Source organism: Anguilla rostrata, chromosome 2 (assembly GCF_018555375.3).
Source record: "Anguilla rostrata isolate EN2019 chromosome 2, ASM1855537v3, whole genome shotgun sequence".
Taxonomy (NCBI): domain Eukaryota; kingdom Metazoa; phylum Chordata; class Actinopteri; order Anguilliformes; family Anguillidae; genus Anguilla; species Anguilla rostrata.
In genome coordinates this window covers 45,384,110-45,411,972 of record NC_057934.1, presented here as the reverse complement: position 1 = coordinate 45,411,972, position 27,863 = coordinate 45,384,110, and the positions used below count along the sequence as shown (strand labels likewise).

General features: G+C 39.6%; 1 protein-coding gene across 2 annotated transcripts; it reads right to left on the bottom strand.

The window, feature by feature from the left end:
• Positions 1-15,813: 15,813 nt before the first annotated feature.
• On the bottom strand, positions 15,814-19,913 carry zmp:0000001069 (QRFP-like peptide receptor). Of its 2 annotated transcripts, none has more exons than XM_064322516.1 (2): positions 19,304-19,913; positions 15,814-18,653 (listed from the first exon to the last, which is right to left on the bottom strand). In XM_064322516.1, exon 2 carries the CDS (start codon positions 18,541-18,543, stop codon positions 17,101-17,103), a length of 1,443 nt encoding a protein of 480 aa, XP_064178586.1. In that variant the 5' UTR covers positions 18,544-18,653; positions 19,304-19,913; the 3' UTR covers positions 15,814-17,100. The 2 variants fall into 2 exon arrangements, with proteins under 2 accessions (XP_064178586.1, XP_064178587.1); XM_064322517.1 differs by having other exon boundaries at positions 15,814-18,419; positions 19,304-19,912.
• Positions 19,914-27,863: the final 7,950 nt, after the last annotated feature.

The following is a 27,863-nucleotide window of genomic DNA, read 5'->3' as shown; positions in this document are numbered from 1 at the left end:
AATATGATTGCATTATGCTCAGGAAGCACACAACATGTTTTCATTTCACTTATGATTATTATCATTCATTTTAATATTGGCAATTATCATAATTTCATTATCATGTTGACAATATTGAATTATATAATCTGTACTCATAATAATGCAATTGAGTATCATGAAACATTCATATCACAATCATGAATTCTTTTGTTTTATATCATTTAAATTACCAATGATTGAATGTAGTCCTAGAAGATCTAGTAAGCCTTTGAGCATTATCAGATATATCGACACAAGACAGGTTTAATTCGATTTATTAAAAAATCACAAACATCTAACTATCCTAAACGGTAAAAAAACGATAGCTTTTAGACCCTCACGTAGGTCACCAACGGAAGTCAGTACATGTGATAATCTCCATGTCAGGGATTAAACTAGTGCAAAATACATAAGTCTAGTCTCATGAATTAATACAATTGGTTCTGATCATATCAAAATGATTAGTGTTTTAATTCACATTTAAATATAACAAGATGAACTACGATAAGATTCACCGAGAGAGGTAGCTCAATGCATTCATCACAAACACTTCAATCAACCAACGAAACTGTGCTTGTTACATTAAAATGCACTATTATTACAAGTTGAGAAAACTTAATGTTAAACTCATGCTAGAAGTTCCTGCAGGCAATTAGCTCAAGTGACTACCGTGTGTGTTCCCATTACCGGAACTCACAACCCATTACCATGTCGGCTACTCCTGTCCAGCTCATCTGACCGGACCATCACTGTGAAACCCAAAATGCACACAGTCCGTGAGAGCCTTGCAGTTAATAAAATTGAAAAAAACTTGACAGAAGACCACAGTAAGCCTTTACCAAGTTGACTGATGAAATTCACAGTGTTCTCACCCAAACCTTTGGGTCACCCTTTAATTCCTGTCAAATTAAACGTAGCTGATGGCTGCTGCACAATCAGCTAACCACCTAGACAAATTGGAAGTGGAATTAAGCATGTTACAGAACATACATTTGTCCTCATTATATAATGCTAAATGTGCCTTTTTGGCAATCACTGGGGGAGATTATGTGTCTCGGTGTTGGAATAAAAAAGGGCAGCTAAATGGGGAAAACGTAAAGTAAAATATATACGGTAACTGAAGGCTCAGATTCCTGACCTTGTCAACTATTACATGAGCTGTGTACCTGGAAGTATATTGGTGTGTTCATTATCCAGTTCTAGCATACGTACTGCACCTCTCCTAAATTGTACGTACCTCAGGTACATTACATGGCTGTATTTAGAAGACTATATATGGTTGCTATAGTCCAGAAGGTAATTGTTCTTTTCTTAAAGCTTTTATCAATGTGCGAGCATTTCTGTGATTAGTGAAGATTCATTTTTTGCTTGAAATCCATGTCTTTGTGTTTCTTAGGTTTTTTTTTTTTTTTACTTCTATCCCCATACCTTTACTTTATTACGATGCAATTGCATTATTTTATTGCTTAGAGGTGTCAGTTTCTTGTGATGTTTGGAAAGCCATATATAATTTATACAAATTCTGCTCCAGGTGATGTGGAGCAGGGAGACATTCTTCAACTCTCCAAAGCATCAGCATGTTTTCATGTTGTGGGAATTGAGTAAAGCAATGTTCTTGTTAGAAAAGCAGTTACAGTAGTTGCTACAGCTTTATTCATAATTTAAAGAATAGGTTCTATGCATATTCTCTTTGAACTAACCTCATACTAATACATACACATCAACATAAAGTACATATACACATACATATTCATATAATCATACATACATTTAATGATCTTTGTGTGATAGTACCATGATACATACAGAACACTTATTTTCAATTTTGATATGGCCACCCACAAGTACTGTTAGCAATGTATTTTGTACAGTAGTTACATGTAATTAGTGAAACATATTTATGTCTAGTATCTATACCCACATAACCCAAATGCAAAAATGATATAGCCTGTTTCTTCCATTTTTCCTAGTTTAACTTGTACATTCCACCATAACTCCCCATATTTGAATAATAGGGTGCAATCGCAATCTGTTCTCTTACTTATTAGAATTATGTCTACCTGGCAACCACTTTGTCTGTCATGTTAATCTCTACTTCTTACCCTATCCTGTAACAAATCCTTTTGAATACAGGAAATGCCTATTTGTCAAATGAAACTATTTCCTTGGGATAAAGTATTCCTAACTTACTGAAATAATAATATTCGGAGGTCATACTGCTCCAGAAACTCTGGAAAATGATGAATCCAAAAATTATGCATTAATTGAATTTAACAGCGGTGAATGAATGCATATGCATATCCTCCTGCACATGTGTATCATCCTTATAAAAATCCTAATGTCATTTTGTCCATCACTCCTGACAGCAGTTTCCTTTCACACTGCTGTTTGTTCTTATAGCCTTTCATTTATTCCCTTTCATAATTTCTGTTTCCGTTGTGTTTGAACAGTCTGCACATATATTAAGGATTAATTGATCTTGACAGATACAAATACAAGATGCATCAAGTGGTGTAGAAAATAACCACATATACATTATACTGACGTACTCTGCCAGGCCAAATAAATAGCAATTTTCTACAATAGGTACATAGTACACTGAAATGATCTGACACATGGACACTAAGTGTTTCAGAATTGGATGCATTGAAAATAAGCCCAGTATTGGGGAATTGGACTGGACAGGACGCATATTGGATTGAGCGAGCCAGAACAGGGGTTGTGATTGCGCTGTCATTCTTTACATTTTGCCATGACAACCTGGTATTCCATTAGCAAGACCTAAAGCATGTGCTATCTAAAGCAGCCTGTATAGTACTCACACTGTCATTACATGAATATTTTATTGTAATGTATTTTACATTACATTACATTATAGGCATTTGGCAGACGCTCTATCCAGAGCAATGTACAACAAAGTGTATAACCATAACCAGGGACAAGTGTGTCGAAAACCCTAGAGAGAAGTACCGTTCCAAGTGCAGGGAACAACCGCATAGTTCAACTTGGACCCTGAAGGTTAAACTGATTAACACTAACACAAACGAGAACAGCAACAATGCAGTCTATGCAAAAATACAAGCAGTAGTTAAGACAGGTGCATTAACTAAGTCACCTACGAAACAGCTACCTAGTAACAACCCTAAGCTTACTGTCATTTAAGAGATTACAGGGAGGTAGGGAGGGATGGGGAGAGGTGCAGCCTGAAGAGGTGAGTCTTCAGTCATCGCTTGAAGTGGGTCAGTGTCTCAGCTGTTCTGACCTCCACGGGGAGGTCATTCCACCATCGTGGGGCCAGAACAGATAGGAGACGTGTTCGGGAAGCGCAGGTGCGAAGAGGGGGAGGTGCCAGGCGTCCTGAGGTAGCAGAACGAAGGGGTCTGGCTGCCATGTGGGGTTTGAATATCTTGTGGAGGTATGCTGGGGCTGATCCCCTGACTGCCTGATATGCTAGGACCAATGTTTTAAATTTGATGCGAGCTATAACAGGCAGCCAGTGGAGGGTAGTGAGCAGGGGAGTGACGTGGGAGTGTCTGGGGAGGTTGAAGACCAGACGAGCTGAGGCATTCTGAATGAGTTGCAGGGGTCTGATGGCAGATGCTGGTAGTCCAGCCAGAAGAGAGTTGCAGTAGTCCAGGCGGGATAGTACCATTGCTTGGACCAGGAGCTGGGTTGAGTAGGTGGTGAGAAAGGGGCGGATTCTCTGGATGTTATACGGGAAAAATCTGCACACCCGGCTTACTGCTGCGATGTTCTGCGATTTTACTTTGTTAAACTATATTAAATATGTTTTATATTATTTTAGTATAGTTTAACAAACTCTTAAAGATCTTAAAGAACTGGCTTTTTTGATTTAATCATCCCTTACTTGCCCTTTAATTTACCCAACCCTTTAAATAAACAACTGAAGGGTTAATGGAGCATCATATTGTTCAGGCAAGCCACAAGGTTCGACTTGGCTCTGGATGAATCAGAGAATGGCTCGACTGACTAGTGATGTTTGCCTATTACAGCCCATTCACATTTTAAACTGCCTCCCCCTACTCATGTGGCTGCTTCCTCCTGTACACAGGCTGCTTTATGCTGCCAGCCTAAACCTGCTTCCTCCCGCATACATGTTTGCTGCAGCCTGCTGGCCTAAAAACCCGCCACCACCCCAGCTCCTCCCTTATGTGTATATCAGACTATCCTTTATAGGAGGCATGGTGATGCAGTGGATGACATTGGGACTGACCCTCTGCTGAGTCACATTCTCCATGAACTTTTTCTGGTCAACCAAGGCATAATTTCGTGCCTGTCCCCTTCCTCTTGTGACCCTGCAATAAACTCACTGCTTGATCAATTAAAGCACCAGTTTGGGACAGGAACACCCCTTTTAGGAGGAAATGGGGAGCCTGATTTTAACATGCTTGATTAAGCATTAAAGCATTAATCAATGGTTTGTCTATCCATGTTTTATTGACTACTCCAATACCACAAACCAATCAAATGTTTGTGCGTATTACAGGCACAATGAGAAGAATGTGTAAAACAAGCAAAACACAAAATGGAGAAAGTCATAATGAATTCCGCTCCCTCCCTTGCTCCCACTTTTTCGATTGAGCTTTTACACATGTCTCTCTCCTCTTAGTCATCATTTCCACAGGGTACACACAGCTTTAGTTTTCGATTGCATTTTGTGCGGTTGTCTTTAGCCCTATTCCGACTGCATTTTTCTAACCCGGCACAGCGTTTACTTCCCAGGAGTGATGGAGGGACCACCGAGGTGATGCTGCGACCATGGCTGCTCTGGTCGCTGCTGCTTCTTTCTTCAACTTAATGTAATTTTCATGCAGCTTCTATGCCAGGTCCATGATGATGTCATTCATCAGTAATTCCAGTCCTTCCTCTGGTCCCATTCACTCGTGTGATGTTGCCTTCCTGTAGTCTATTTCGATTTCATCTGAAGTCGCTGTTTCAGTGAAAAATTGTCGGAGGCGTTATCTCCATGGACCAGAACCCATCATTTCTATGATTACAATGGCCAAAATTATTGATCCCCACACTGAAGTCAATAATCAAGGTAAATCATCAAATGATTGCGGTGAATTAATTTTGTGTTATTATATGTGCAAAATTAGTTTCGATAGGGCTTTACCCAGTAATTTGTACCAAAGCGTCGGTCATTCAGTTGCTGAATAGCTTGCTGGAGGAGAAAGCAACCCATTCACATGAGCACCTGGTACCTTTTGTCTGGCAGCAGGGTTTTGTGAAGAAAACAGAACAAAATGTCTGTATTTCTTTAATGAGTCGATGTTTTATAATTCTAACAATGCTGTTATTTTAAGCCCAGCTATTTAAGAAAAGTCCTGGAAGGAGGAGGGTATTGCATTTGTGGTTTTGGAGTAATTTGCATTTACATTGCAAGATCCAAACGCCTGATGGCATCGACTCTGATCTTTCTAGTGTTAAACCATCCCACCTAAATGTAGGCCATAGAAGTGTTTCCAGGAAAAACAAGGGGCAAACTACTGAAGATATTTAAGAAGGACCACCACCTTACGGCCCTGATGGAGTTATTGTTTTTACTTATGCGGCAATGATGGACATAAATCAAAAACATGCAAGTCTACTTCAAAAAAGCATCTTCTTATTCAGAGGTCACCAAAAAGATTAATGACTTGCGGGCAGCTTTGGAAAGATTGAACACAGAAAATGGGGAATTGTGATCTGTTTTGAAGAAGTAAGACATTAAGCCAGCTCCCCTTTCAGCATAGGGATTTTAGTCCGCCATGGTACACGTAGCACCTTTGACACAGCACAACTATGGAAGACAAAGTGTACATTTTGCTGTTGGAGGCTGACACAATTATTGGCTACTAGATTCAGGTGTTTTATTGTAGATTATACATCCTGATAGTCATCCACTCAATGACAGCAACATGGTACAATATCTTTTGCTTCTCGGTCAGACAGCTTGTCTTTTCAAATCGGCAGTGACATTTTCAAGGACAAAGCTTCCTTCAGCACAACAAGTGATGGTTACAATATTTTAGGGTCAGAAATCATACCGTAACCGTAACCCTCCGAGTAAAGATAAGATTCTGGTTATTTCTGAAGTTCAGGCAGTTCATGTAATCAAGAAGGCAGAGGATTAGCATTTAGATACCTTTTTATCAGTAGATGATTCCCAATATCCGATTTGTTGAAACAACACAGAGCTTTTGGTAGAAGCAAACATGACTGTGACCACATTGATCCCAGTGTCATGAAAGTGAATGTGCAAGGACATAACCCACCTTTGCTCATTCAGTAAAACTATCTAGCTTAAACAAGTTCATACATACAGAGCACAACTGACTCTCTGCTTGAACAGAGTATAATTAGGCCTTGCCTTTCACTCTCACTAGCTTCAATATGGCCCATATGTAAACCAAGTGATTCATGACGCTTGTGCATAGACTCTCAACATAAGCACTCCCACTTGTACACCTTTCACCCCTGATGTTCTAGCATCACTCTTCCCAGAACCTAATTACTATTCAGCGTTAGATGTTTCAAATGGCTTATGGTCCATTCCACTGCAGCCTGATTGTCATTAAAAATTTGTATTCAAATTCAAAAATACCCAATACACATGTGATCCCTCAAGGTTTTGCTAACTCACCCATATTGTCTCAGCAATGCTTTGCTAAAGTATGGGAAGCCTTCTCTAAACCAGAATGTCTCATTCAGTACTTGGACAACTTACTCTTACAGACTTCTGCTGGGGAAGAACACATCACTTTACCCTCAGAACAGCTTCACCTGCTGGAAGAGGCAGGAATTGAATTGAGTCCCAAGAAAGCCAACTTAAGTCAGAGGTTACCTATATGGGTATCAAGATACACGAAGGGAGGCACACACCTGACCCATGCAAAGTTGGAAATTATTCAGAGACTTTCAGTTCCAGTGCCAGTAACAGCTCTGAGGAATAGTAGGATTTTGAAATCAATTCACTGAAGACTTTGCTGACATTGCAAAACCATTGAACTCTTTTCTTTCTGGCTGTAGGGAAAAGACTGATTCTTTAGATTGGGGTCCAGAGCATCTTACAGCATTTGAAAAATTGAAAGAGGCATTGATTAATGCTCCAGCATTATACAATCCAGAATCATCACAACCATCCATTTTGCAGACAGTTGCAACAGAGTAAGCTCTTTTAGCCCCAGGTTGTACAGGGAAACCTGCGTCCCATTGCACATTATTTTTGTATACTCTCTCCAGTAGAAAAGTAAGTCCTGTGGCCGGCTTCTATGTTTATCAAAACTATGACTTCTCTGTTGAAGGTGAAAGCACACCATGAGAAAGGGGTGTGTACACACGGTGATGGTAATTTGGTAGTTGATGAGCTTGCACAGAAAGCTGCTGCTTCCAGACTGTTATATGACCAAACCGATTACAGCTATCAATATCAGGGAACCAGTCGACCTTGTGCTCAGCAGAGTGATCTGATCCACTTGTACAGGAAGAAATTGTATTGAAGCAAAATGGGGAGGTAATTTCAGATGGTCCATTTGCTGAGTGTAATGCACAGATTATTATACATGACAATGATTTGCTATGTAAAACAAACAACATTCCAGTATGGATCCCATCAGCAGGAGGATATAAAAATATTTTTCATCATAGCCACAATCAGAGGGACACCTAAGTGAAACTGTCAGGGGTACTGTAAAAAGAATCAATCAATCAATCAATCTTTGTTTGTATAGCTCATTTTGTACAACTGAATGCAATGAAAGAACAATACAAATCAATAAAATAATGCGATAAAAGAATAGCAGATACAGCAACTAAAATAATGATGTATAAATAAGTATGTAGTGCATAAAAAAGGAAAAAGTGTCTATGAAAGTAAGCTTGATACCTACGTGTTTAGCTGAAGGCCCGTGGACAAATTTGGTAATTAATTATGTTGTCCCTCTTGAAGCAGCTAAAGGAGGGCACGGGCACATTCTTATTATAGTGGACACGTTCAATAAATGGATAGAGACATTTCCATTCAAGTCCAATACTGCTGCAGCCAAAGCAATATGGGAACAAGTTTATTTTATATGGGGCCTACCTTAGCTTGGAAATTGATGGAGGTTCTCATTTTACAGGAAAAATTCATACAGATCTGTTTTAAATATTGGGAATGAAACATCGGCTTCACTGTGTCTCACCACCCACAGTCCTCAGGAGGAGTAGAATGCACAAACAGAACACTTGAAACAGCACTAAAGAAAATGGTGTTGAAGAATGGCTCAAATTGGGATCAGAACCTTCCTGGCATTCTGATGTCTATGACAGGAATTGTACACAAAGCGTAGGGCAGAGTCCCCATGAATGATGACAGGTAGGAAAATGTGAATGTCAGAACGTTTTCTGCTAGAGGTGAACACAACATTCCTTGAGAATCTGTGTTCCTCTTTACCCGATATGTACCAAAAGCTGGCTCCCGTCAGGAATACAAACAGTACTACGTCCAAAATATCAATGACCAACATGACCGTGGAACTGCAGGGGTGTCCAGAGCAACAACCTGATCCCCAGTCTGTTGTGGTGATGAGTCCTGATCAACAACATCCAGCAGGTCCATGTTGCAGCCCCGGTGAACCTGATCATGTGTTCTACAGAAGTTGATGGGCAGTACAAGAGAGAAAATGTGACTGGAATGTACAAGGACCTCCTGATGACAGCGGTCCTGGAATACTGTGGTACAGTAGCGACTAGTTCATCTATGGGCCAGTCGGCATAGGAGCTCCAAACTGCCCATCTGAAAGGAGCCACTTCAAAGTGGATATTATTGGGGTTCATGGATAATGTACTTGGAGCAACCAGAACAGTTTTGGGGATATCTAACTGGGTAGATGCCCAAAAGCTGAGTGAAAATGTAATTAGCCGGCACACTAATTCCCTTTAGCCTGTCCTCCAAAAGGACGCTTACATACGGGTAGGACAAAAGGAAGGATTACAGTATGATTGTGTCCTTAAGTGTGAATTCCAATCAAAGACAATCTAATTAGGAAGGATGTTTCACTGCTTAATTATCATGTTGCTAAGAAACAGGATATCTCTACATTTGGTTTCACCTCCACGTTTAGGTACAAATAAATTGATGATTGAGTCAAGGACGAATGGCCATCAATCATAGAATAGGACCTGCAGTGTGTGATTGTGAACAGTCTCAGGCTGGAATGTATATTGATTATATCAGGAGTGAAACTTCATTTACATCAGAAGCATAACTTTATTGGTGCAAATCTGTAGTGTAAAACTATATATATTGCAGGCTTGAGGTTTTAGATGTTTGGGATTCAGATTGACTATAGGCTACTAAAACTAGGGTGCATTTCACATACAGTATTTTTGACTACTGCTGTTCCTAGAAAAAAAATAATCTTTTCCACAAAGATTGGAATTGTGCTTTTTTCCTGAAAGTTTATAATGCCAATTTTACAAGGTGTTTTAGCTTTTTTGTCCTTCGGACTATACACATGCTACAGTATATATTTTACATAAATTTGGAAATAATAAGAAACAATGGCATTTATCCAGCCCATGCCACGAAATTGGTACAAACCCATCAGTCATTAAGCACTGAATGTAGCATCTCATCTCAGGGAGATTGTTACCTTTGCCTGAATAACTCACCTGTGTCACCTGCAGCATGTCCTCCCCTGTAAGCCTTATTTACATGACTTGACAGCTCAGTGCCATGCTGCACATTTTCTTCTTTACTTTATGACATTATGGCTTTGGTTAACTGACAAATGTGACTAAGAATTGCATCAAATTCAGGTCTGTAAACTCAGTGCTGTTACAGTGTCTATATACTGTACCTATTCACCTGCCATTATTGACATGGATCACATTTCTACAATTACTGCGCAAGGCCACTAATCGTAGTTCTGATGACTGATGTGTGAAACTTCTCTCGAGCAATTAATGCAATTTAAAATTAAGCAGGGCACCTTTTTGACTAATTCATTTTCTCTAATTCATTTTTCGCTTAAGAGATTGTTTTCTTCTTTCTAATGTTATTGAACTCCTTGAAGGCATATATTCTGCAGATAAGAAGCTGTGGGAAAGGGCAATTTTTCTACTAGAATGAGATAACAACAGCTCAAGAATCCTTCTCACATGCATCGCTTGCGAACGCCCATCTCTGCCACTTATACTAAGCGATCACAGGAAAGAAAAACATTTTTCATGGCTTGCAGCTATTTTTAACTTGAATTGTGGAATCCAGTTTCAACAAAGCAGCTTTGCCAAAATGTTAAATTGCTTCCATTTAATTTTACGATATGTTTTATATTTAGGCAAGCCAAACAAGTTTCATAAAAACTGTGTGTGTGTGTGTGTGTGTGTGTGTGCTTGGTCTGTCCCATCAAACACTTTCCCTACTTGATATTTTATCATACAACTAACCAAATGGCCTTTTAAAAGACTTTTAAAAGATATCAGGATTGCAACTTAACATATTATGTAAAAAAATTACATGATATTGAAATTCATAATACTCTGTGTAACTGATGTGATGCTCATGAATGCATCATGAATGCTTTATGAAGATAGAGTTCAAGTAAATTATTACCAAATAATATTTCATGGTTTAAATGTATAAATGCAAATATACTTCCGTAACTGAAATGGGAGTTCAATGAGAATGTGCAAAGCAAACCACTAACCACATAACAATCAAACCGACCGTTTATTTCTGGTGAATGCTATTGCAACCGTTATATGTAACAATGAAAACCCTAACTATTGGTTGTTGAAAAGGGTCTTACAACTTGATTCCTCTCGATAACCTTCACAAGGCATTCAGCAGTCTTCTTATTATGAATTTTCATTCAATTATTCATGGAAAAGTGACATTTAAAAAACCTCCATCACTTGTCATTTCAGGGTCATTTTTATTCATTTCAAAAAGCTCTGTAACTGCAGTAGTCAGTAGGCTTCTGAATGGCTCAATAACTGCACCTTCAAATGTGAGTGCTTGGAGGCTTGTCATGCAAACATGCCTTGAGTGAGGAGAGAGATGCTAAAGTGACTGGCCTTGGAGGAACGACAATGACTGACAGACAGCAAAGCAAGAGTCATCAGAGATGATGGCTACGCTTCACTAAACACCCTCCTCCCCCCAAACATGCTCCCATCATCTCAATTTATTTGGTTGACCTCTACCTGTAATCCCTGAACTTGGCACACTCATTAAAAAAACACTTAGAAAACTCTTAGATATAGAGGGGAAATGTCATGGATGGAACCACAGTTTAGAAGAGTAGCGATAAAAGGCCATTCTAAAAAAAAATTCTGTGCTGATATTCTCTAGATCAGGAGTGCACAACGAGGGCTAGTCGGTTATTGGATTTCATTTCAACATCTGCCCTTCACTATTTAATTAGCCCAAACATTATGTTTCACTGTTCATTATTTTAGAAACCACGAGCAACTACTGATCCCAAACTACAGCTACAGATTTCATTGTATTTCACAGATTCTCATCGGTATGACACATTTTCCAGTGAACATTTACTAACTGGGAAATGGCAGTAACCTGTTGAGCGCATAATGTTACAGTAGCATTTATCCATGTTTTTGATCAGATGCACAATACTTATCCTCTTATAAAAATGTGTGTACCCACATTTTTTTCCTCATCCCAGATAATGATGTAATTACTTGTGCTACTCATATATAATAAACTATTCAGTGAGATGAAATGATGACAGATGTCACCTGATGCTGGTGCTGCTGCAGGCCAGACAAGACAAGGTTGTGCTAGATGGCAGCTACTGCTGGGGTTTCGCTGGAGGCTGAAAAACGGCATGACTTCTGTTTAGGCCAGCTGTTTTTGTCCAGCGGCACATCACTCCATCCATCCAAATTCTGAGAGAGACCTCTGTGCCCTTTTTTCCATTCACTGCCTCAGCTTACACGTCTGTTAGGCACATTGGGGCTCACCTCACTCAGGAGAGCAACAGAAATACAACACAGACAAAATAATGCATTTTTATCAGTTTCGACCTATTTCTTTGAACCAGGTTTTCCCCATTCAGCACTGCACACATGATGCATGAAGTGTGGGATGCCCCTCAGGCTAGGGATAATACAGAATGGCTAAACACAAACACAAAGGGGTCTGCTCAATTCAGTTTGTTCGATTAATTTTAAATCCGGAACAATTTGATTCACATTTGTACCAGTATGTAGCTACTGGGATATGGGTGGCTCTCTCTATATAGATCTATATATACACACATCTTCAATTGTAAATTATTAAGTCTCAATTGTTATGTACAATACTGCATATATACTGTAGTATCTCTGACTTTAGTCAGTCAATAAAGCTCATAATTCAGAGCCTTAAGTTGTATGTTTGGAATTTCTGTCCTCTGATAATAGTGTTCATCTGCAGTCTCTATCATGGTTTAGTCTCCATATCATGGTTTTACTGACAGCACCGGAAAACAATTTTGTTTCATGGCTAGGTCTTGCGGTACAGCTCAAGGATGAGCAAGATTGACTGGAGTCGGCTGTTAATTCCCTCATATTTTTTTACGTTCAGGCAAAGGCCTGAATGACCTGTTGGAATAATGTGGCGCTGTGAGAGTATGACTCCAACAAAAAAGTTCAGAATGCAAATGCCTTCATGCATTTGCAACTCATGCATTTGGAGATAACCATGATGTGCAGCATATTTACGTGTGATTAGTCGCTATCATGCTGTCAGATCCACTGCACCATCTGGTCTCTAATCCCAAGAGGCACCCACAATTATAGGTATTTTTCCAGTCTAAATGCACTTTTACTATTGCTTACTAAACCATTAAGAATTTTTTGGAGGTTTAAAGTCAGAAGTGCATAAAACTTTCATGATGCTCATGCCTTATTTCCCTAAATCATTCAAGGGTCATTTGGGCACCCATTAACTATTAATGTTGCATTATAGTGTCTGGTTATTGTGCATTGCACTGGCCCACACATCACTGTTTGTATATATTATGTGGAACAAATAAGCTACAAAAATAAATGTGTGAACAGGATGTACATGTAGTGCCTTAGAATAATGTAGAAACATAAGCTAATTTAATCAAATCCTCTGCCAATATTTAATGACATCATTTATCGAGCAGCAAAAATGAAGTACTTAAGCATGTGTATGCGTGTCTTTCGTAGATTTGTAGCCTGCGAGTTTGTTAAAGCAGTTCGTTAGGAACCATAATCACATTGAGGTACTGAGGTATACTTTACATGGATGATTTTCGTCCAAGTGATTCACGTGTGTGCCCCACGTCACATGGCGCCACATTTATAGTAAATGCCCATATCCAGTTGCTCATTTTAACCTTGTTCCTGCCAGAGACATAGAAAATCAATAGTGACACGGCCAGCAGGGGTTACATCTAACTCATGAAGTAAAGCATGTAGGAAGTAGGGCTGCAATACTGAGGAGTTCACGTTATTCAAGAATGTATAAAGAGGGGGTTGGCCACCGCCATATTTGTTGCAAGGACTTATTCATTTTTGGGCCCTGTCACCAGGAGATGTATGGTTTTATTCCTGCAATATTTTCCACCAGCTCCCTCACCACTGACTGATGAGATCTCAAGAGGAAAGGTTAAGCCAGCTGTGGTTATGAATTCTGTCAAAGCACCTGAAATAATTGGAAAACAGGTCACATCGGTCAAGTACACCTTCATTACACCCAAAAGACTTGCGGTTCACCTTCAGGGAAATTCAGCTCAATCTGTGATACATAAAGGCCTTTCAACCAATTCACTTGCTCACAACACTCATAGTTGTTACCATTAGCAGTGTCATATGACCATTCCAAACATTCCATGAGCCCCCTTACAATGCTATAATTCTGTGTGTCCCACTAAAGTGCTACAAGACATTATTTCCCATAAAAAGCTACACTTCCATGCCCACTGCCAGTGTTGACGTACTGTAGTATGCATCCTAATGTCCCATTTATGCTTGTCTAATTAAGGCTCCTATTCCTAGATTATTCATCAGTCAGATATTGTTGAATGCTTTTATTTATTTAGGATTGGTAAATCATCATGAAATGCACAAATATTAGATTTTCCATAGAGCTATTAAAGAATACAGACATCACATATTGTTCAACCATATTAATTGGTGAATTGTGGTGAAAATAGTGCTTCCAGCTGTTTCCTGTTTTCAGCCTCTCCCAAGAGCTATTTTAGGAACTCCCGCTAAGAATGTCCTTGGATCTAAGACAATATAAACCTTTCAAGAACCAGTTTAATTTCAGGGTCTAAATTTTAAAACAATGGGCTGTACAGAGATGCTTTTGTACAGGGTTAAATTGGCTCAGCATTATTTCCTCATATTCAAATAACTAAAATGTAGGAAATATATTCAACTGTGTCCCCCCATAAAGTAGATAAAATGTCATATACTGTATGGAGACTAACCATATATCACAGAAAGTAAATCTAATAGAACCTTCACGAAAGATTTAATAGTTTGCCCATAGCCACAGATGTGTAACAGGGATAAACATCTGGATATCATAAAGTCGAATTCAGAATTTCAGAATTGCAATATTACCCCAATTATATTATAATCATAGATTAATGTGGCACACATAAATATGAAAATAGAATGCAAATTCAAATTACCCATTAATATGTTGCTGAATATGTTATGCTTGCCACATGCTAATTAAATATGGCATCCAGAGGTCCTATCTTTTTTGAGGGGAAGGATGCACTTGGGTGGATACATACTACCCTGTTGCCTGGCTTCCAGCAGTGTGCACTGCATGTTAACAGGTCAGTCTATAAAGAACTCAACACAAATCATGAGATTTGAAAGAGCAAACCTGACAGAGGGTCTGAGAAAAATAGGATGAGTGAGTGAGAGACAGAGAGAAACTGGAGTGTCACCTCCCTCCTATCTAAGAGGCACCATTGGTGTTGATATAGCAGCTTGCCTTATCAGTGCGGTTTGACAAACAGCTGTTGGGGACACTGATGGAGAATGGGCTGCCAATCTCCCAAGTGAGAGAGCTGTGACATGCTGCAGTCAGATTACAGTCTGTCCCCATAAATCACACCTCTCGGTCCGTGTTTCCACTGCCCTGATTTCCAAAAATACGGCCTATAAATTAACCATGTAACCAATTAGAAGTTTAATTGAGTCAAGGCATTTTTGTAATGTAGTAGATTTTAGGTTTTACTTGTCATTTATGCTTTTATCAATGATTACTGGTTCTTCGGATAATTCACAGACGTGAGTGCCAGCATCTGTATTTTAAATTCTGTAACTTTACTTATTTATATACGATGAAGTAATATGATGAATATTTGAAAACTTATAAAATATAGAAGTGGCTGATTTGGAAACATTTTTTTTTAGAGAACATCAGAATAAGAACACACACACAAACAAGACCCCCCCCCCCCCCGCCTCCACACACACAAACACACACACAAATTTCATGGTAAATATTAGTATCTGTTACAGTATATTTGTCATGCATGGTTGCATATAATATACATAATGTGAAGCCACAGCCTCAGAAATGGTGCCGGTTTCCCACCTGCTCAGAACCAACCGTCCTGTTCTCATTTGTCTCCATGTACCTGATACCTACAGGCATATGGAGGACATGTACCAGCTGAGGTGACAGATGTGTGAAAAGACTTGTTGACAAGGACACAAGGTGTGAGCCTTTGCTGAGTCATAAATACACTCCATCGCTCGTGAATGGCCACAGGACAAATGGGCACTATCAGTCTTTACAGGGACGTTCCAAAACAATTGCTTTTAATCAGACACAGCTGCACATTGCTAGGAGTTTACAAGTTTCCCTGTCATTGCCAGGCATCCTCAGGAGACTTTCAAAATGACAGGTGGGGGTGACCCTTCTTTTGTTATCCTTCTGACCTCCGCGTCCCCGTCAGCCTTAACATCTCTCTTCCTTGAGAAGAAATCTGTAGTTAATTAACCTGCTTACTGTCTCTGAATGGTGCTGCCAGCCTAGCATACTGTGGTCCCTGAAACCTGTGCATGTACAGAACTCCCCATTAAATAATCTTAACTATCCTGAAAGGAGTGTCTTAATCTGTCATGCACACACTCCAATTAATATTAACACACTGAATTTGAACATTTAATGTACAGTACATGCATTCCATATATTGTATAAAATTTAAGTGGTAAAACGTGTTTGTAGCAGATGACAATGTAAAATAAATTAATTTACGCCTTATTATAAAATATACTGCTGTCATTTTTCAGAAAGAAGCCAAATTCATTTGAAGCATATGCATAAAATGTCTGGTATCTCAGAGATTAAACCATTAATTTCTGTTACTTTTCATTGGGTAATTAAACAAGAAAATTACATCTCTGGGAAGTGTTGCATAAATAGCTAAAGTTTATGACTAAGCCTGACAATAAGACAGACTTTGGTTATTCTATTTTCAGTGGTTACATACAGCTGTCTTACACTGGCCTAAGTATGACTTATACACCCATATCTCATTAAAGTTTTGGTACATTAAGATCAACATTATGGGGCCAGTGCCAGTCTAGGTTGTCTATAAAACAGCAAGTCAATGACATGTAAACATTATTCAACACTGGAAACAATGGCCAACTAAAACACCCAAGTAGTAAACAGAAATACAAAGTTAAAGGTGAACACTGAATCAAGTACAACTGTGATTTTTTTCAGATGGATGAATGTAACGATGTACATACATCAACATACAGCAGTCACAATCTGTAAATTATTTTTGATAAATCTCAACAAATCCACTCATGATTGTTACAGTATGAAGCATTTCACTGTCTATTCCACAACACACTGAGTTCAATTTACAAAATGAATCGCTCATGATGATGACCTCAGTGTGGTCATGTGTTCCCTTATAGAGATATACTTGTTTTACCAAATGATTCAAAAAAATTCGCTAAGGCAACAGGTTGTAGACCAATGTCTGTGCAGTACGAGTCAGCATTCTGATGTGAGCATGTTGAGTGAAGAGGGGCCACAAATAGCACAGCAGCGCTGATTACAATCACAGGCTAGAGGCTCGTCTGGTCAGACATGCTCCCGGAGCCTCTCCTGCCCGAGAGTGTTTGCAGAGACACTTGCTGGCTGGACGTGGGTGGAGTCTCACACACAGTACTGTGAGGGTACCAGTCAGAAAAGTGCTCCTCTGTCACCTGACAGATGGTCTCCCCATGCGCCTCAACCTCTGGCACTTTGAAGGACAGCAGATTGGGCAGGGGCGTGGAGGCAGTCTGCTCCTCTGTGAAGGATGAGCTGAAGAAGGAGATGATCCTCTGGTGGTACCTGCTTTTGATGACCTTGGCCGAGCGGTACAAGTCTCCAATGAAGCAGTAGCAGATGGGGTTCAGGCTGGAGTTGGTGAGGCCCAGCCACTGGGCGAAGGGCCGCAGCTTCCAGATCCAGGGAGGCGGCCGCTCCTCGCGGTCGATCCAGATGTCGGCCATGTAGAGGGGCAGCCAGGAGATGGCGAACACCAGGACCAGGGCCACCACCATCTTGGCGATGTTCTTGCGGGTCTTTAGGCGCGAGGAATGGACGGCCCGGCTGCGGGAGTCAAGCTCAGAGAAGTGGCGGGAAGTACTCCACAGCTTCCGCCCCGTCAGGAAGCTGATGATCAGGTTGAAGGTGACCGGGAGACAGTAGAGGGTGACAAACAGCAGGACGTTGTAGACCTGCTTGAGCCTCTCCTGAGGCCAGATCTCCCTGCAGACATGGAAGACGAAAGGCCGATCCTCAATTGGCTGGATCTCGTCCCGCTTGTTCATGAAGATGAGGGGCATGCAGATGCTAGAGGACAGGACCCACACCACCACAATGGTCCAGAAAATCTTCCGCCAGGTGAAGAAGGACCTGGCGGTGAGAGGGCTGTGGACGCTGTAGTACCTGTTAACGCTGATGACGGTCAAACTGAGGACGCTGGCTGACACGGACACCGCCTGGGTGAAGGGCACCGCCCTGCACAGGAAGTCCCCATATACCCAGGCCGTGTAGATCCTGTTGCCCAGGGTGATGGGCATGCAGACGCACACCACCATGAGGTCACACACGGCCAGGTTGATCAGCAGGGTCCGGGTGGTGCTCACCCCAGCCAGCCTTTTGCTTCGTTTGCTGGTCAGCACCCTGATGGACATGATGTTCCCAATGAACCCCACCACGAAGGAAAGAGTGTACATGACAGTGAGGGCGATGGTCGTGGGCTCCCTGATGGTCAGCAGGACCAGCCTCTCCAGCTCGGCGCTGTCCTGTAAATCGCTCATCTTCCCCGTGCCTCCCAGTGATCCATTCTCATGCGGCAGTAAGTGAAAAAAATGCAGCTCTGCTTTGTGGTGCTCTGAGGAGAGATTCATTTTGCAGAATTGGCATATGTTTGAGAGCGCTGATTCATCTGCATGTGTTTCTGTGTGTGTGTTCATGTGTTTGACAGCACCTGGCCCATAGCGTGTGATCCACGTCATCCCACATGCACACAAACATTCAAGTGGAGAGGACGTTTATTCTTCATTGCCCAAAAGGGTTTCTTGACACAAATTCAAGCCATCTCAGTTTGCAGGATATGTCACATTGGCTTCAAAAGAAAGGCAATGTCATTCGTTTGAATAGGCTTGTATTTTAAAAGTTAACAGACCAAGCACTTCTCAACAGAAAGTCTCATGCCATAAAACGCTTTCAACAAGTCTTTAATTTAGGTGTTACAGCCTGCTGCAATGTATAAATGCTTTATTCCTATGTAAAAAAAAAAAAAAAATTTTAATTGTACACTCCTTTCAGTGCAAAGTTGTCTTTATGTTGCTCCAATAAGATTTGTGTATTTTACGTTATAGTTTAAGGCAATAACACAGCGCACTTTGCATTGCTAACACGAGTCAATTTAGTGCCCGTATTCCAAAATGAATATAACCAGTCTACTTTCTGAAGCACGCATGTCACTAATACATTGCATCTATGCCATATGCAGAAGACCTAGAACAGTAGAAAGTATGTATTCACATTATCTTTTAAATATTTTGAATTGTGTTTAATCTGAATTTGTATTTTAATCGAAAGAAAACGCCTACGTTCAGCCGAACAAACAAACTATGTATTGCCTATTTTCTTTTAATTAGCAATTATTTTAAGGAAAATAACTCGTGTCATTACAAATGGACATTCTCATGTTATTGTTATTCACCACCATATTATTAACTAGCCTACTGTTTATAGGTATGGAATGCTTACCTTACTGAAAGACACTGGTTTTCAATTGAAACCACGCGGAAATTAAAACAAAAGTTACGTCCGAACAGCTGTTTCAAATTCACAACTTCTTTTAATGACAAAATCCTCTTAGTGTGTCACCTTCACCTGTAAATCCAGGTTACATGTCGTTGCCCTGCTCGCGTGGCGTCTCAGAAACGAATGAGCATCTTGCTTTCTGTAGGCGCTTCCTATGAGCTGGTTCCCTAATGCGGGAGGCAGAGATGAAAGCCGCTGCACGAAGGCACTTTCATGATTGTAAAAAGCGGCTTCGATCATTTTTTCCCATTGCATGCAATTCGCATATTTCCACACTAGCGACACATTCCACTACAATGAGTTCTGAATTGTCATGTGCTGGCAGTGGAGGAAAAAAAAATCATAAACCAAATAAGCAAGTTTTAACCTGATGGTTATTTAAAACTTCTACAGAATATTAGTTTAACTGTTTCTATGGCAAGTAAAAGGTAATAGCCAAATTGTCAGCAATAGAAAAATTGCATAAAATAGTAGCCTGTGCTATCAAATCAACAGAACTCCCCAGCATGAATTATACAGCGGCTGCAACATTTAACCAATGTGGAAAAATATACACCCCGGGGCTAGCGTGATGCTGCTGAAAATGAATGTCTACACAGACAATGCAATAAGGATAAGCCTAAAACATCGTAGATATGCTACGTAAGACAAATAACACTGTTCACCATCGGACAGCCTTGCAGTTTACCAATACATGCAGAAAATGTCAAACATTCATCTCTGTTATTTTCCTATTGAAGTACTTTTTCATTCAGTCTGACAGTGAAAGTGATTGCCTTGCCTAACGGTTTTGTTAAACCGTGTTAGGAAACCAGCCAGGTTTGTTTATTTGCTAGTGCATTTTGGTAGCCTACCTAATTGTCTTTAATAATGTGTGCGTGAATTTTGCTCCACTCTCAAATATACATATATATGTGGGTTATGTACTGTTTTGTAGCATTGAATTAGATTTATTTATTTCTTTATTTATTGAGAAAAATAAGTCCTTAATTCTGTGTATACTGCAATTGATATGGAGCAATCTTATCATCAATCCTCGTAAATGTTACTGATAAAGCAAGCTCAGTGATCCCTCTCTAGTTTTTAAAATACTGTATGTGAGATCTTTATGAAATAATGTTATTGAGGTATTATTTAAATGCATTGAATGGTTAATTTATATGGTGAAAGATATGAACTAAAAAATAATTATTCAGAGGCTTGCTTCACATTTTATACAACATCCATATTTTTTTAACCATTTGCATGGAGAGATTGTAGTCCTTAGAAAGACATGACTTTGTTATCAGACTTTGTAGTCATGTCTTTCTAAGGACTACAATCTCTCCATGCAAATGGTAAAAAAAAATGGATGTTGTATAAAATGTGAAGCAAGCCTCTGAATAATTATTTTTTAGTTCATCTCTTTCACCATGTGAAGAACATGAAAATAATTTGTTATTAATGTGTGAAATTACTTAATTACTTCACCAAGTATTTTAGAGTCTGGATCAGAGTAATAATTTTATACATAAATTAGATGTATGCCATTGTTTTGTTGGATGCAAGTAAAATGGATCCCCATATCAATCCTTTAGCATTTTATAAAATGTAAATACTTCTACTTGTTGAGTTGTGTAAGCTCAGCTACACCATATCAAGCATGCAAGACATGGTTTGATAATGCAGAACAAGCAAGGTTTTGCATTACAGTTCAGGTAGCTACTGTACACGTTCAGGATGTGGTCCATAGTAACAGCTTGATACCTCTGAGATGTGCTTATTATTATGAAAGGCAGAGAAAATAAGCGACAGTATGTATCCTTCTGTATCAGTGCCAAGCAGTAATGCACATCTTTTCTAGAAAGATGTCAAAGTTACCGTCTGAAAGTTGATGAAAATTAACTCTTCGAAAACTTACATTACTTTCATTTCACAGCCCATTTACACTGGACTTAGTCATTTAAGCTCTTGTGCCATCTCAATGGGACAACTGTAACTGGTTGTCTCCCTGTATGAGTCATCAGACCACTCCAGCAGGCCACCACAAGATGCAGCTGGTCATGTTGTCTATTACCAGTCAAAGTACTCACACCATGAATTTCCTCATCTCCTTCCACTGATTACCATTTGTGTCAGGAGTAAAATACTAATTTCCTACTTTATAGGCAGCAAGAGGAACTGTTGTAACTTTCATTCTATTATTTCATTAAGACATGAAAAGTATGCTAAAGATGAAAACACAAAATGTGATTGCCCAGCTGGTGATACAATGTATTGTAATACAGTCCTAAAATGGAGACCATTTAATCACCTATCAGTGCCTATTTCCTTCCCATACCCGCCCCTTCCCCAAGGTGATAAAATATACAAACAATGAAAAATGTCCATGAACATTTAGACAAATTTAGTTGTACAACCTTATGTAGCAAACTGATTTACAAGTTATACGTGCTGTTAAAACTGTACTTAATAATTCTACCTACAGTATCGTCAGTAGCTTAGTTAGCTCCATAAAGCTGCAGGTAATGGTGCAATAACTATTGGCTTCCTAATAATAGTGGTATTGCGTTAAAGTGTCCTGTGATTGGTTTCCCCTTCTGGGCATATTTTATTCATAGTTTTTGCAGAGGAAACACAGTGTGGTATGTTAGCATTTTTGCTCTTCTGTTTTGTTTTTGTTTTTTTGAATGCTGTCTTTCTGCCTATAGGTGGAGCTGGCATGGGGAGCTTGAGGGTTTAAAGGGGCACGTTCCTTTGATGAACAGAATTGCTGGCTTACATATTTTGATAGCGCCTTATCCTGTTTAGGTTCTAGCCTTTTGTTATTGATTTATTTCCTTGGCCTTTTCATGTGGTGTACTGTGTTGCCAAGGACAGGCTGTGTTTATTTTCTTCTTTTTGTGCACCTTTTTGTTATGATTTTGGTAAGTTGACAGAGTAGGAAACCTGTAGAAGACCTTCCATTGTATTTTTCTTGGGAAGAAGAATAACTACAGATTGAAGATCAGGGTAGCAGTCTTCTGCATCTTATTTTTATGCATTTTATGATTTTAGCTTGTTTTGTCGTTTTGTATGTATTTTATGATTTTAGCTTGTTTTGTGTTTATTAATTTGTAATAAACATTATTTTGGTTACATTTCAGTTTTATCAGCACCTGGTTTTGCTTTTGGCATATGGGTTTGGTTCGCTATACCCAAACTGTTGTTCCACAGTTAATGTAACATGGATGGATTTTGCGATGTAACTTATTGGGGGCTCATTCTTGATTGGGCTTTGGTTGTGCTCCTGTTGTAATACATGTTTTGAGTGTGTCCAGTCACATATTTTTTATGCATTCATGCATTTTCACTTGCTGTTGGTTTTTGTAGCATCATGCTACTCTTCATCTCTAGTATTTCCTAAATGAAAGGAAGCACAGCAACTAACATTTGTGCTCTGTCATGATTGCTCTCTGTCATGCCTGTTGGTCAGTTTGGTATGGTTACAACCTGTTCTGTATTTTCATTTTGTACAATCACATCATAGCATTTAATTTGGGTAGTTAGTAAATGACTCAACCATAGAACACTTGGACAGCTGCAAGAAAGCTGACCTTTTGTTGCTTGCAGAATATTAAATGGTGTGTGATTCAGTCTGACACTTAAAAGGACAAAAGTAGACAGCAGATTGTACCTAATAACCAACCCAGCTGTTCAGAAACTATGGTGCAGTTATTTTTGAATGAGTTACAGCACATTTGAAATGCCTTGAAGCTGTCTGGACGCTGATTTTATAATGCATGTTGATGGGTAAAGCAGAAGTGGCATATTAATCACTGTAAACAGACCAGATTTGAGTTGGGAAAACCTATGTAATGTGAGTATATGAGTTGGCATACTTAAAGTATCGTCACACCTGTCTAGCCTTTGGCCGGTGAAATCAAGAAAATTAGCATATCAAAAAAAAATTTTTTAAACTCCACACATCAATGCTGCGGCAAGTATCAACATTTTTTTCTTTTCTTTTGCTGTTGCAGTGTTGTGTAGAAATTATGAGTTGGTCCCAGGAGCTTATCACCAAAAAAACAGCATTATCAAAAAAGCTTCACAAGTTTCCCTTGTGAAAATTACCTCACCTGTGTCTGGAATTGGTTTCTATGAAACAATTTCTATGAAATGGTATGAGATAAGCCAGTAGAAAATGCATTTAGCGATCGCATATGGAAGCCACTGCTTCTAGAGCTACTTTAATGTTCACTGAAGCTGTCAGCAGTGGCCCTCATATTGAGGCCAGTAACAAACAAGCTAACTCAAAGGCCAGGGACCTTGTCCTGTGTCGGCTATGCGGGCAAAACCTATATCTGCTCCTATATGCTGTTGGCGTAAGTTGCTGTCATGACTGCCGTCTTCACCGGGCCCTGCTGCTAAGCCTCTTGCCTCTGCCCGCTACTGCTACCGCTATAGGTCTGATAAACATCATGTGATTGCCCCAGGAGCAACAGAAAGGTCTGATGAACATCTCACATACGACCCAAAAGCTTCCTGCTGCTGCTTCTGTGAGCAACTATAACACCAAGCCTGAATACACGGCCCTGCTGTCCAGTGATCTGACAGCACTGTCACAGGGTGAGTTCACCTCTGCGTCTTCCGCCTGCTCCGAACCGTCGGCGCCGCGTGCACAGGTTGGTCACGGATGACCTCCCTTCTGTGCAGCACCCAATTCGGTCCTGCTTCCTTACTACAAAACAAGACATGAACTGCCTGAGCACAAGGAATATTCGGCCAGGCCTCCGTAACATATTTGTGAATAATTGTTGGGAGAGAGCAGGTTCATTCTGTTATCTTCAAGATAGAAGCCGTAAGTCAGTTTCGCTGTGGTTGCATCTCCCTTGATTAACCACCTTAATAAAGTTGATGTTGTTTGGTCTAATAAAATGTCCGCTTGCTTTTGAATAATGTTAAGGCCATTTTAGTCAGTGCTCCTGTTCTCTCTGCCTGACTCCTGTTTAAGCTTGCTGTGGACGGAAGTGGGTAGTCCTTCTCCAAGATGATTCTCATGAGGTTGGGCATCTAATCTATTACTTTAGCCGTTTTAGAGAGTATACTCCACCACTGAGAAGGAGGCACTTGCACTGGTCCTTGTGCTGCAGCACTTTGATGTTTCAGTGAGCTCTGCTTTTTGTCTCATCATAGTGTTAACTGATCATAAGCTGCTTGTTTTGCTTCATCAAATGCATAACACTAACAAGCATCTTGTGCAGTGCAGTTTGTTTTTCAGGCATTTTAGCATACTCAACTCGGAAAAGATAACATTGCTGGCAATGCCTTGTTGAAGACTTTTCCCATGTTCATCTATCTTATTCAACATCTCCATTATGATATTTCAAAAGACACACATACAGAGAGATGCACATCTGAACTGTCTCATTCAGAGTGATTCACAGGCAATGCAATAAAGTCAAATGAGCTCAGATTTCCTCATGTGGAGCGCTCGGTAAAAAAGCAGCACATTTATTTGGCCCTCACTACTGTATGTCATGACAGTGTTTTCAGAGGCACACTACTCTCCAAAGTGTTCCCTATTATGGTTGCATATTATTCAAAATATGCTAGAATTTGAGGAATGAGTCAGCCCAAGCCAAAAGAATTTAGCAACAGACTTAAGCCTCAAGGCAATTTGAATTACACTGTGTGTTGACATTTTCAACATCTTTAACTTGTATTTTTAAATTCTGAACGGATTTTCCTTTGTATAAATAGCCCAAGGAACTAAATGAGAACAAACAGAACATCACTTAACCGACACTCTCATGGATACTCTGCTGATGGATGCATTTTACTTATGCTGTCTCTGGGAATATTAAGATTTTTCAAGAATTTAGGCTTTCCAGTGTTCTGCTGAAATAAGTAATAGATGACTGATTAATAAAATAGTATTCAATTACGCAAAACTTGAATTCGCTCGTAGATGAAATATAATTCAGTAAGCCAGTGATGCTTGTTCACCACTGCTAATGCTGTGAAGTTACTCTTCCCACCTGTCTCCTTGAAAAGGTAGCCACAGAAAAGAGGAGGTTGGTGTCATCTGAGCCCAGAATGGTGGTAATGATGAGTGAAAGAAATGGAAGGGCCATCACTTAAAAAAAAAAAAATCTGAAGACAGAATTGGGAAACAAGAGTGACAGGATTGACATTCTTTAAAATGATTCACAGAGAAATGCCTACTTCTCTTAAACAAGAGTGGGAGGGTTTAAAAAAATCACAGCACCCACAGAAAGGTCAGTCTCACTACCAGAGTAAAATGTTTTATTAATTTCATGCAGAGCAGCAACACACTGTAAATTAAGCTGCCGGTTCAATTTCAGATGATGACATTTTAGGCCTTCTGGACTTCTTTAAAGCCAACTGAAACATGGCAAGTAATACTTGAATTGCAGATTAATTTGGCTGTATAAAACCAGCACTGAGTGGGCAGTGTTTTTTTCTGAAATAGTTTATCTTCTCTCAGATAATCTGTGAAAAAATGTCACTCCAGCAGTTTTGATTGTTGTTTTAAAATGTGGTTACAACTGAACAGAGAGCAGTACAGTAGCTGTACTATGAGATGTTGCCAGCGAGTGTTCTAATAATTAGAATCTGAAAGTTCCAAGTGATAAAATGACACTAGCACTATGAAACTGGGTCAGCTGCTGACAAAAGTGAGTATTCTCTAAAAAGTGCACTTACTGTAGTACACTTCTTAGTACACGAGTACACTTCTGAGGCAAAAGATAATCATAAAAACTGTAACTCCCAGAAACATCAATGGAAAAATAAATGTTAATACAGTAATTTATTGATATATATCCATTGTCTATACCCGCTTATCCTGAGCACGGTCGCAGGGGTGCTGGAACCTATCCCAGTGTGCAAGAGGCAGGATTACACCCTGGACAGGCCGCTGATCTATCACAGGGTAAAACCTCTCTTTGACTCTTTGTTGATCAGTGTTGTAGCACATGGTAATACTGCCTTGTAGCAGTAAGGTTCTAGGTTCAAACCCGGCCGTGGTATTTCTATGTGGAGTTGTTCCCCCTGTGTCTGGGTGCCCTGGGTTCCTCCTACACCCAAAGACATGCCTATGATAATGAATTAAAGGTTGATAATTGAAGGTATGCCTTGCTGCTGGATCTGTTCTGGAGTACCCCTCCTCTGCTGCCCTCTCTGCGTTACCCCTATGCATGCTTGCATGGATGGCCAGGATGGATTCCAGAACAGTGCCACTTTTAGCAAGCAACTGTGTTGCCATTTTGATTGCCATAACAAGATCACTAATAAAGATTGTAATTTTGACAACAGTGGTTCTGGCTGAATAACATTTAGCATAATTTTGTTAAAATGTAATCATTATATAAACCAGTGTTACATGTTACTAAAAGTTTTTCTGTATTTTCTATCTCATTTTGACCAGTTTTTAGGAAAATGATTTCCCTTCTGTTTGCTGTGCTTGCAATGGACTACAATTCCTCTCAGTGAGAGTTTGTATGAAAACACTAATATTTCAACACTTACACTTATCTTACCACACAAAATGCATTGCACTGAACTGCACATCATTTGTCCATGACAAAGCCTTTTATTAAACCCAGCAATAGCTGTCATAGCCTGCATGTGTCACTTCCTTGCCAGTGAAGTTGGAGGCTGTGTATCTGTATTAGATCCACTATTAAAATGTCCAGACTTGTTGTGCAATTGCAGTGACCACGGAGGCCAAGGGAATCCAAATAAATTGATTCCCGTGTTGCATTTGTTGTTCTTGCAGCGGTTTGTGCTCGGACTTGCCTTCTATCTGTGAAAGCATACAAACAAGCCCTTTCAGAGAGACATGCAGGAGACATATGCTCCACAGAATGCCCCAATTACCAGTATGTATGGGTAATTGCCCAGTCTATTTAACCATTGGTGTATGTCTTCAGGAAGATAAAAACATTTTTAAATAAAAACATCTTTAGTGCATGTATATAGTATATGGTAGTGGATAACAAAGAAGACATTGCTGTGTTAAGTCAGTTGTATAACAATTCAGATTCCTTAGCATTATGCTGCTTCTTGCAGTTCTCTTGTGAGCATAAACGTACCAGAAAAAAAGAACTATGGGAATAATTATGAGTTAAATTTTCAGCTTAGATTGGAAATGAGAAAACTACTGTAGGCCTAATTAATTTTTAGATGACTTCTTTCACTATTTGAAGCGGCTCATTTTTCACATGATGTCCTCAGTTGATGTGCTATTATACCAACATTACAAATTAATTTTATGTTCTGTAAACAGAATGTTTGTCAATAAACATAACTTTTCTTTATGAACTGTGTTTACCATGTATTCTTGTAAAATGAGTTCAAATGATTAAACTCAAGTTCTGACATCGATCAATAAAGATTTTCCGTTGCCTCTATGAGTAAAATTGACTGTTTTGAGGTTGAGTGAATATAAAATGTCTGCACATTTAAATGCAAAAATAAAGGCTAGAAAGACAAACATACACATGAAAAAACCTGCTTT